General features: G+C 38.3%; 2 protein-coding genes across 3 annotated transcripts in view; both read right to left on the bottom strand.

Annotated features, from left to right (window-relative positions):
• sec31b (SEC31 homolog B, COPII coat complex component) overlaps positions 1-8,894 on the bottom strand; it is a 17,992-nt gene extending 9,098 nt beyond the window's left edge. For both annotated transcript variants that reach the window (XM_015023748.1, XM_015023749.1), the window contains exons 1-19: positions 8,779-8,894; positions 7,766-7,998; positions 7,130-7,325; positions 6,947-7,042; positions 6,538-6,678; positions 5,940-6,082; positions 5,749-5,848; positions 5,484-5,645; positions 4,979-5,131; positions 4,406-4,636; positions 4,248-4,322; positions 4,047-4,139; positions 3,826-3,937; positions 3,530-3,708; positions 2,949-3,075; positions 2,621-2,766; positions 1,903-2,076; positions 1,644-1,796; positions 1,345-1,537 (exon numbers count right to left, since the gene is read on the bottom strand). In XM_015023748.1, the coding sequence (XP_014879234.1) occupies positions 1,345-1,537; positions 1,644-1,796; positions 1,903-2,076; positions 2,621-2,766; positions 2,949-3,075; positions 3,530-3,708; positions 3,826-3,937; positions 4,047-4,139; positions 4,248-4,322; positions 4,406-4,636; positions 4,979-5,131; positions 5,484-5,645; positions 5,749-5,848; positions 5,940-6,082; positions 6,538-6,678; positions 6,947-7,042; positions 7,130-7,325; positions 7,766-7,968 (2,677 nt within the window). In that variant the 5' untranslated portion in view covers positions 7,969-7,998; positions 8,779-8,894. The remainder of the gene's footprint in view (positions 1-1,344; positions 1,538-1,643; positions 1,797-1,902; positions 2,077-2,620; positions 2,767-2,948; positions 3,076-3,529; positions 3,709-3,825; positions 3,938-4,046; positions 4,140-4,247; positions 4,323-4,405; positions 4,637-4,978; positions 5,132-5,483; positions 5,646-5,748; positions 5,849-5,939; positions 6,083-6,537; positions 6,679-6,946; positions 7,043-7,129; positions 7,326-7,765; positions 7,999-8,778) is intronic.
• Positions 8,895-9,150: 256 nt separating this feature from the next.
• On the bottom strand, positions 9,151-11,332 carry LOC106940882 (NADH dehydrogenase [ubiquinone] 1 beta subcomplex subunit 8, mitochondrial-like). Its single transcript, XM_015023747.1, has 5 exons — positions 11,197-11,332; positions 10,850-10,976; positions 10,611-10,710; positions 9,974-10,129; positions 9,151-9,298 (listed from the first exon to the last, which is right to left on the bottom strand). Exons 1-5 carry the CDS (start codon positions 11,327-11,329, stop codon positions 9,206-9,208), a joined length of 609 nt encoding a protein of 202 aa, XP_014879233.1. The 5' UTR covers positions 11,330-11,332; the 3' UTR covers positions 9,151-9,205.
• Positions 11,333-11,338: the final 6 nt, after the last annotated feature.

The following is an 11,338-nucleotide window of genomic DNA, read 5'->3' as shown; positions in this document are numbered from 1 at the left end:
AAAATTTCTTTTTGATTTTTAGTTAAAAGAAAAATTGGCCATGTGTTTCACTTTAAAAAAAAAAAAAAAAAAAAAAAAAAAACACTAAGATGTCCAGAAGGAAAAGGAAAACTTTAACTTCATAATGTTCTGGGTTTATACATTAATCTATCATTTCCATGTTTATGAATTTATATTAAATAGTAATAAAAAAACAATAAGTGTTAACTAAATCATATTTTAGCTCTATCCTCATAATGGCTGCTAGAGTAGATGCAGCACAGTGAATCAAACACTGAATAAAACCCAAGCTAAGAATTTCATGTATCCGTCTCTGAGCGGTGATTTAGGAGCAAATTCATTCTCTTTTGATGAGTTTACAAGTAGCGCGCTTCTCAAAAGAACTGTGGTCCCGAAGATTTAAAAAGTAAAAGCTCTGAGGAACATCAGAGTTCTCAGAAAGAGAAAAAGAATTCCCACGGGTAAGTTGACAAAAAACAACAACAATCTTATCAGATCTTTGCCAAAGTAAAAACAAGTTTGTATGACCTGCTAAATCTGTCTGATCTTGCTGAAAGAACAAGGCGACTGTTCTGCTACTGATAAAGACATTGTGAATTTTTATTTTACATTTACGAGCATGCCTATGAGAGAGCGAATGCGCAAGCGTGTGTATGCAAGCGTTCAGGTGGGAGTCTTTTACACTTTCACATCAATCCATCTTCACATCGACTCTGCTGTGCGTCCTTATTTGTGCTGATGAAACGCTCCCTCACAGCTAGACGCTGCTACCATTTTGCGCAGTGGGGGCGGCGTGTTAGTTTCACTTCACTAAAGTTTTGTCTGTAAACCACAAAGGTCAATTTTTGTCTTCTCAGACGAAAACATTTTTTTTTTTCCACTTTCATGCGGTGTGGCCTCTATGGCCTTAAATAGGTTTGTTATTCAAGTGTGCAGAAGTGTGTTAGTAGAGTCGTAGTTGCGATTTGGGAGATGCTTGGGCAAAGGGGTATTTTGCTTTATAACCTAACCTCGATTTAAAATTCTCCACAATTTTATCCATGATCTGTCTGCTGTCTTTCTTTGCCTTCATGATAATTGCATGGCTTCTGAAGGCAACTGATTGCACTGGATTTAATTTCAGAGAATCAGATCAAAAGGCACTAAATGCCAAATGTTTTAGATTTTTTTTTTAACTATTTATCCCTCTCACTTCTCAATTATATGCTATTTTTTGCATGATTATCACAGGAAGTCACGCTCAAAGTTTGTAGTTATTACATTAAGAAATATGAAAAAATTCAAATAAGGATACGATACATTTTGCAAGACAGATTCTTTAAGCTAATTTTCAAGCTGCCAAACCTGAAGCTGTAGCAGGATGTTGCGGATAGGAAGGCCTTACAACTGGGCGGGTGGAACTGGGCGGATGTGCATGAGAGGATGGTGGCAGACCTGGGCCTGAGTTGGGTGGAGGAACTTGAGGAGTAAACATTGATGGCATTGGAGGCTGCTGTTGTGAAGGAACCTGTGGTGGAGCAGATGGCTGGAACTGACTCTAAGGTTAAAAACAAAACAAAAAAAAACCAAAACAGTATGTTGAGCAATTTAAACAAAAATGCTTTGTGGTATTATGACTGAATTTACGGCTAAGCCATCTCTACCATGATTGGTGCTTTTGGTGCAGGAGGCTGAGCTGCAGGAGTGGGATTAGCTGTTGGCACGCCGACCTTGTTGAAGGAGTTTGGAGGTTGCTGTTGGGCAGCAGCCTCTCCCTGAGCATGGTACAGCCGGTCTCTCAGCATCCTGATGCCAGGCTGATGAGAAAAAAAGTTGTACAGAAACCAAGATTTGGTTAATTCAAGTGAGAAATTACACAAAGTCAAACTAGAGGCTTTAAAATAAGATTTTTTTTTTTTTTACTTGGTCTGAGTTGTCAGGCAGGTATGTCATGGCAGTGGTTAAGCTGCCCTCTGCAGCCAGGATGCCAGCGTAGCAGGTCAGCTTCTCAGCCAGCACTGGGCTCTGCACTGCCACCTCACTGTTGCGGAGGCGCTCAATCGACTTCCGTAGCATCATCACTTTTTCAACCAGATCCTACAAAAAAAATAAAAATAAAAAAAATAATAATAAAACACAATATTCACATAGATCCATGCACAGTTTTAACACAGGCTTCCTACTCCTTTCTCTTAAAGACTCAGATTTCTAACAAAAAGTGAGAAAATCAATTTTCGTTCCAAACTGGTCAGACATAGATTAGATCTATTTCAAATACCAAAACACTTCTGAGCTGGATTATTCTGTATTAAAACAAAACACAACTCACTTTTTGATCTGTGAAACCAATATTTAGTTTGTACAAATTCATAAGAACAGAAGTTTAAATTATTGTTTGCCATCACACCAGGAGAAATAACTTTTTTTTTTTTTTACATAGTTTTTATGAGTGTATGAATCTGTACTATCACAGATTAACTCCAAAAACAATCAACTAGAAAACTAACTCTTATGAGGAAAATGGACATAATAAATACTAAATAGTAAAATAAACTTTTAACATTTTGCTAATTTCTTAAAGATCTAGAAAAATGTTAAAGTAGCTTTTATACCGATGCAAACAGCCATACTGAGATTGTACCTCTAGCCCAAGAGGGGAAGAGCATTCTCTGTGCAAGGCCCAACACTCCACCAGCTTTTCAATGTTCCCAGAGCAGATGTAACACAAACAGGCCTGCAGGCAGCGCTTCTCTGTGCCCTCATGCACCAGCCGGTTTCCCAAGGTATCTGGCGGGACATATGGCAAAACTCCAAAATATTAAAGATAGAAGAACAACTGGAAATTGAGCAAGGACATGCATAGACTGGTGTTGGTGAGAAAGTCAAACCCTGAACTGCAATTTTACAGTTCCCAGAGAGGGGAGGCATGTCAGGGTTCAAGTCGCACGCCAAGAAATGTTTAAACTTACCGCAAAAACAAGCAAAGTCTTCAGGGTGAGCGTAAGTCAGCAGAGCAGCAAGAGCTTCCTTCCAGTTGTCCAGCTCACAGTTCTGCACGATGTCCCTCCAGTTCTGGGTCACCACTGATGATATAAGCTGGAGTTTGTGGGAAATAAATTATGATTTAGCAAAACATTATGGTATATGAAGCTATATAGACTGATTACACACAGATATATACAGGCTACTTCAAGCATATATATTTAAATAGTCAATGCTACAGAAATCGTCTGTTCACAGAGTACTGTATCCATTGCACACTAAAGGAAAGTTGAGAGGAAGGAAAAATTGCAGTAGAAAATATGTATTACCTTGATTATCCAGGCCATTGTATGACATTTCTATATTGAAAATCCTTTTTTTCATCTGTAATATTCATATTTTCTGAAAAACTGAAGGTTGTTTTTGTGCTAACCCACAATAATCAGCAAAAATAACCTCTTATATATCACACTGGATGTAATGAATCCATATAATGTTTCTGACTGAAAAGATTTAACTTGTCATTAATATTCCAGTTTACTGAGAAACACCTGCATCACAATCTTACCATTGATATGCTGTTTTTTTGCTTGCTTAGGTATTTCTGCTGTGTCTTCTTGAGAAGGTCCTCTCCACCGCTGATGGACAGCAAAATGGCCTCAGCATAACGACCATCATTGAGACACAAATCCACGGCTCCCTCAAAGTTGCCAACCAGCAGCGCCTGGCTTATCAAACCGTCAGTGTCTGCAGAAATGATTGGCGTTATGAATCAGGTGATCAACAGAAACTGCCTCGATTGCAGTAAAAACAAACAGCAATGAGAAGAAAAGTTATTCTTATTTATTGAAGAAAGGTTTTTACCACATGATACAGGGATTTGGAAGGTGGAATTGTCCTTGGGAGTATGACTGAAGAAGTCTGCTGGTGAAATGGACCCTGAGGTTCTAGCATCAGCTGCAGCTTCATCTGACCTCTATAAAGAGAGAGATAGATAGAGAGAGAGAGAGAGAGAGAGAGAAAAGGAGATTTTATTTTTCCACTAGTTACGATTTCAAAACTCACAACTGTGGAGAACATCTGACCTCAGTTGTGAGACGCTGCATCTTCTCTGCAAGATCTTTGGCATCGACTCCATGGCCGTTGGATTGAAAATTCTTCCCCAGACATTTTGAAATCTACATGAAGATAATGTTTTTGTTTTTACAGCTACGACGTGGTATGACTCAAAGGAAAGGTAAGAAACATAAAACAAAAAAAACAAACAAAAAAAAAAAACAGAATACCTTTCTCTCCAATTCATCTTTGCTGAAACCCAAAAGTTTAAGGAATTTAATACGGGCCTCGTCCTCAAAGTTGACCTGTAATCCGAGGAATGTGACACGTCATAACCCCAGACTGAGTGAGAGATTCAGCTCGTGTCTAAACATGAGGAGACTCATACTAGAAGGAATTTCCATATGTCCTGTTCCGCATCCGACTTGGCGTTCTGAATCTTGGCCTGGCAGTAGTTGTTGAAGGAACCCGACTGCAGCGCCGCCTGAAGCTCCCTGGAGCGTTGGAGGAACTCTGTCTCCGTGGTAACCTGGCTCACAAACACTTGTCTGGGGACAGGCTGGGGGCTTTGCACCGGAGGAAGCTTTGGATTCTCAAAGGTTATCAGCTTTCCACCAAACTGAAAAAAAAAAAAAAAAAAAAAAACAGAAGAAAAACAAGTTCAATACTTTGAAAAAACATGGTGTGTATCTAAATCCAAAAAGAATTCATCCCCTCTGAATATTTTCACATTTTTGCAACCACAAATTTAAATGTATTTTACTGGGATCACAGTAGTTCATAATGGTGAAAAGGAAGGTAAAAAAAAAATGGTTTAGTTTTCAAACTTAAAATAATAATAAAAAAGAAATAAAAGAATCTATAAAGCCAGCCTTTGTGTTCAGACCCCTTTGTTTGGATACTCTTAAATAAAATCCAGGGCAACCAAACACAGGATGAAATATTCTAATATCACACTTACCCCAAAGGAAGCTCCCACTGGCCTGCGCACCCATTTAGGTGGCTTCTTCAGAGGAGGAACGATGGTTTCCTGCACACTGGGCTGAGGAACTTGTAGAGGAGGCAGCACTTGTCCCGTACCAAAGGGATCCATTGTATCAAATGAAGAGGATATCTGGTAAAATATAAAGAACATGATTTGTTCAATTAACAACTGCATGCTAAATCAATTCAGTTATTTGTAGAACAGAATATCTCTTTTTCCATTTCCAAATAAATACAAACACAGGAAAACTTTCACATGTTTAAATATGTGCATCAACTCTTTCTTTTTAGTACTTCCGCTATAATAAACTGTTGTTATGGATGTTTGTCAGGGGAAACACCAGTTCTCTAGGAAGTATTTTCTTTCCTCTTTCAAATTTAGCTATTAGTCAGCGTGATTTCCTTTACAACAGCACCATCTCGTGGACAGACAACTAAATGTTCAAAACTTTTTAACATTTAAACTTTAAACTAGTAATCACCATGTCAGCTGTGCTTTGCTGCTGAGCCTTCAAGCTCCCTCCCATCACAGAGTAAACTGTGATTCTCCCATCAAACGACGCTGCTGAAAGAAGGGCTGGATTCCTGGGGCACCACTGGACATCAAAGCACCACTGGTTTGTAGTTGGAAGCTCGTAAATTACCTAAAATAAAAAAAAATAAAAAAACAAGACACCAGTGAAGATCAATTGTAGCCAAGAGAGATAATTTCAGAACTACATACTGGTAAATAAAAACTTCAAATACCTCTCCAGTGTTTGGATTCCAGCAGAGGATCCTGTTGTCTTTAGCGCTACTCAGAAGGAGCTCCGAATCGGATTGGCTCCACGAAATGGACAGAATTCCTCTGGAAGACGCCAGCGGCACAAAACTCAGAACAATCTAACAAAAATTCAATCAAATTTATGCCAACGAGAGATAAATCAATAAAACTGTACCGTTTATGATTTTCCAGCACTTTAAGGGGTGACGTAGCAAAGCGAAGGTCCCACATCTGGATGACTGGCTGTCGGTCATCTTCTGAGGCCAACACCAGCTGGGTGGCCACGTCAGGGTGCCACAGCATTCCCGAACAGTGCATCTTCAGTCACATAACAAGGTAGAATGCAAAAATCACAACACCCATTTACCATCAAAGTCTTTTCAATTAGATTTTTTTATTTACTGGGCTGCAACTTTTATTTCAAAATTTCAGATATGAATAAAATTAAAATTGATAAGTTACTTTATTTCAGTTGTTCAAGTAAAAAAAGTTAAATAAATAAAAAACATAAAGCCTTTTTTTTTTTAAGTGAAATACTATTGCCTTTTTGATTACATTTTAAAGTGTGAAAATTAGGAAACAGTATAGTCTGATTTCTATGTACTAGAAGAAACACCAAACATTATATTATTGCAAATGTATTACGAATAGACAAAAAATTGCTTAAAATAAATTATTAAGGGAGCCTTAATTACATGACCTGATGGACAACAGGCAAATCTCAATTATCTCTTTTTAATAACTGAAAAAAAAAGAAAAGAAAAACAACCAACCCTGTTGCTGTGATCACTGATCTTTATGATGGGCTCATTCTTCCTCAAGTCCCACACAACCGCTTTCCCACTGGGGTTAGCAGATGCCAGGATGTGCTGAACCTGCCTGTTCCACGACACTACACTGATGTCTTCAACGGGCTGAAACAGGAGAAAACAGCTGCTTGTCCAATACAAATCAGATAATTAACGGTCAGAGTGTTAAAGCACTTTGACAACTCTGGGAAAAAAGCAGGTCAGTTTCACAAATAAGAGCAAAGGCGACACCATAAACAAAAGAGGTTCCACTCTTATTCAGGTTTCAAACTACAAAAACAGGAAATTAAATTTGAAAGTGACTGTGGTTTCAATTGTAAATAGCTTTATATAGTACAATAGAATCTGTGACTTTTCTAAATCCAGGACTTACCTGTGATTTTGCTCCTGGAGTCATTGGGCTGCTGAAGTTATTTAGATCCCAGATGTAGATCTCAGAGTCATTGGCTCCAGAGGCAAGAAGATTACTCTGCGAAAGAAAAGGCCACAGATAGAAAATTATGAATTATACGAGATGTGCTTTTGGATAATCTGTCTATAATCGCAATGTATTTACCTGGAACGGGTTGAAATCAAGTGCACGGACTGGTCCTGTGTGTTTGTCACACTGCCCAACAACAGCCTCTGCTCCAGAACTTATGATAGCCTCTGGGTTATATACAGTCAATGTGCCATTTTCGCTTCCCCCAACGAGTCTCCCTCCAGTTCCATCTTCCGCCGTCCCAAAATTTACCCATACAATGCTGTGCAACCTATGGGAGCAAAACAGGCATTACTCCATTACCCCCAAAGCCTGCAAAAAATAAAAGGGCAGCCACCCTCTACATGTGCAAAGAAGGTTGAGACATTCCAAAAAACAGTTTCACACTACAATTTCAGTTTGCTTGTAAATAAAACAAAAACATCCAATATTTCATTCCACTTGAAAATTGTGTGCTACTTTGTGTCAGTCTAGCACATAAAATGCTAGCAAAATACATCAAAGCTTGTGTGTAAAAATGTTCCAAGGGTGTGAATAGTTTTTACAATGCACTACAGTTGCAATAGTTAACAGCTATTGCCTGTAATAAGAATGCAGCATCATCCACCAGTAAGCAAAATCAAAAACCGAAACACAATGCGAGTTCTATGTACTGACTGATGGGGACTGCAGGATGTGCACGTTAGAATGTGTAAATGTATGACAGAGTACCTGTTTGTTGTGGATAATGAACCCTTGAGCTGCATCTCCAGAGAGGGGTCGGCAAAATCCATCTCAAATATCTCTATGGCAGCTGTGGTGTTGAAAGAAGCATCGAGCTGTTGTGCTGATGTTCCTAAGGCCAGGTAGATCGGATGGTGTCCGGCAGGACTCCATGCCTGGTGGGCAGTCCTCTGAATTTCCTTCAGCCTCATCTTCAACTACAGAGGTTCAAGTTTCAAAGCCTAGGAAGGTGAGACCACCAGTGTATTATTTTATTATAGGCATTTTTTGCTGTACAGGTTAACATAACTAATAAAGATAAACAAAACCTGATGTTCTCAGTAGAAAAATAAATGCATACAGCGCTAAAATTTCCTGATTCTGGATTCCCAACTCTGGAATTGATAAAACACATTGAACCGACACCAGAAGACGACATCGCTCCCCAAATCATCTGTAGCTATCGATTTGGTTATATTCCTCCTTTTCCATTCTGCTGAAGCACAGCAACATCCGTTCAGATTATTTCTGTTACCTGCCATAGGAAATGCCTTCTAATCCAGTCTACTTCACACAGCAGTAACCCGAATAACAAAAATAATCGCACCATAATTATAGCTCATCGACAATTGATTCAAATTGATGTAGTTCTTAGTACTATAATCGTCAAGTTGCCAGACTACTATCAAATAAGATTTTTCTGTTTATCTGCCATGTAGCTAGCGAGTTAGCATTTCGCAAGCACACCTCGAATGTAGCCTTCATTAAATTTCACATTACAAACGAAATTTATTAATATTATTTAGCGTTAGGGTTAAAATGTTATATATTCAACCAATCTATGAAAACACCATATCTTAAGTTTTCCAGTTTATATACTCCCAGCCGATGCTGCTGTTGCTAGCTAGCTAGTCGTTAGCCACCACCCCAATTGCAGTACATCAAAGGCAAATAAAACAAAGGATAAAAAGACTCAATTTAAATCTCCTGGTTAGGAAAATGTGTTTTTAAGAGCAACTTACGTAAACTGTGTTACACAGCTTGACAATTTGCGTCTACACGCTCCAGTGCTACTTATCAGCGAAGCTAGCAGCCCAGACCAAAGTGCTACTGCCGTGTTGTCACTAAGCTACGGATCGCCCACAGGGACATTTTACATATAACCTCACATTTCAGCTGACCTAACGCCCTGAACTCATCGGAACCATATCTGGGATAGTACAATTGTCAGAATATTTTTTTTTTCATCTGAATATTTAAAAACATCAAGTGCTGCTTTTATTTCATGAAACTAATTATATTTAAAAACATCAAGTGCTGCTTTTATTTCATGAAACAAATTTAGTCTTTACATAGAACAAAATACAATTCCACACAGATATTTTATACATTAACGTAAGTCTTTATTTTTGCCAGAAATATATACAAGAGCAAAATTGTATTTTAGGTTTAGATTTCATAATTTTTAACTTCTTCTGGTGCCTTTGCAGGATCTCCTCCTTTCTCCAAGTACAGGTTGTTGTAGGGATATTGCTTTGGGGCCTGAAACAAAAGAAATAAATGAGTGTATTACTAAATACATAAATGCAAAAATAAAGCAATGCGGAGCAGAAAAAGCAACAAGTACCCAAAGTTATCAGGGTGCATAACAAACATATTTCTTAAAGTGTTAAAGATCTGGTCTATACAAAAGTATGTAGCAGCCTTGTACAATGATAATTTTCCATATTTTCTTTGATCAAAGAGCAGAGTAGGTTGCACTAGTTTGTTTTGCTGCATCACTATTTAGTGGCCAACTGAGCTGATTAACATTTTCCTGTGTTAATTTGTACCACAGTAGAGCAGAGTGTGGTGTGATTCGGAAATTTGCAGCAAGGATGCTTTATAATTACATATTTCTAGTATCAGTTATTTAGCTATATTGATTATTTTGACAACCATAGTAAATGGACTTAAACATGGTTAGCTTTGCCTATCAGCTCTGCACATGTACCAAATTGGTTTGATTTAGTCAAATTATATACCAGGATTTTGAGATGTATGATCTCTTTTTAAAGCAACCATCACTACAATATGTGTCCAATCCTCACTGAAACTCCATCAGCAATGTATAATGAAACAATACTAAACATAGAAAAGTCCATAGAATGAAATAATACACATTTACTTGAGTCCGTCTACTGTAATTTTATACACTAAAATTGGGTGTGTACTTACAATAGGTTGATAGGATGGAAATTTCTCCCCCATGTAGAACATGAACAACATGAACCCGACGAAACCAAACAGTTGTTTCCACATCGTTGACCACGGCACAGGGCTCGGAGATGTGTCCACCCGGGTTCTGAGGTACATGTCAAAATTCCAGTGCATCTACAATATTGGCACAACAGAACAACCTATTAATCTGATGACTCTAGATATGTTTTAAGCATTCATTTGCATATAGACAGAAATTTTTGTCACAATTCTTCCTTGCAAAGTAGCTCAACCAAGCTTACATTATGTGGAGGAGCATCTAAACATCAGTTTTCACGTCTTCCCACAGAATGCTAAAAGGATTTAGTTCTGTATTTTGTGTTGTTCATTGCTATAATAAACGCACTGACGCTGGTTATTATAATGTGAAAAAAAAAGTAAAAAGTTGAGGACATATGAATACTTCTTCATGGGTGTCCAGCCATGCGAACTGTAAAACTGTATGGTATAGGACTTTGTATTTTATCTAAGAAAGCAATACATATAAATAACAAAAGCTTTAAATTGCCAGTATCTATGTTAATTATTAAGAAATAATAATATATCTACAATTAAAAAAAAAAACTTTTAGAAGGGAATTTCATCCCTGTCTTACCGGCTCTCCCCAGTTCCTCCTCAAGTCAGGGTGGTCCCATTTGTACCAAGGGTCTCTCTCGTGTTGGGACCTATCTTGTAATTTTGGGTAATCACCGAAGCTATGGAAACAATAAAATTAAAGTGTTAGTTCCGAATGTCCATTATTGTCCATTCATTAGACTCCTTCTAAATGAGCAATGCCTATGAAATTATACCGGAATGCGACATAAGCTAAAAAGCTTTCAAAAAGAAGCTCACCCCTCTCCGTTATCCGGATACGGCTCATAGTCCTCAACCCTTAGATTGTATTTCTTTGCAGCAGCAGCTCTCTCCTCTGGGGTCTTTGGGTATGCGCCAGGCAGACTATCTTTTGTCGCACCAGAGGCTGAAACAGCAATAAAAATGCATTTCTGAAAGCAATAATGAACGTGTACACAACCCAATTTAAGACTCGCTCCACTCATTCAGAACAGCCGCTGACTCTCTGCTAGCTCGAGCTAATGGTCGCAATTCAAGGTTACGTCCATGAGAAGCTTCAAACTAAAAACCATGACAAATATGTTTAAAGAAATCTTTCATACCCACAATACTAAAACACGACCTACCTGCTCTACATCCCGATACAAGGGCTGAGAGGCCAGAACCTTTACCCTTAGCGAGAGCCTTGGCCAAACGTTGGAAACCAACACCAGCCATGTTTACTGGCTGCTGTTGTCTGACAGAATGAGAGGTACGCATGCGCGAAAA

The sequence above is a fragment of the Poecilia latipinna genome, unplaced genomic scaffold (genome assembly GCF_001443285.1).
Source record: "Poecilia latipinna isolate Pla-1442-1.1 unplaced genomic scaffold, P_latipinna-1.0 Scaffold3402, whole genome shotgun sequence".
NCBI lineage: Eukaryota > Metazoa > Chordata > Actinopteri > Cyprinodontiformes > Poeciliidae > Poecilia > Poecilia latipinna.
Note: the sequence above shows the minus strand (reverse complement) of the source record. Positions and strands in the feature narration are given on the sequence as shown.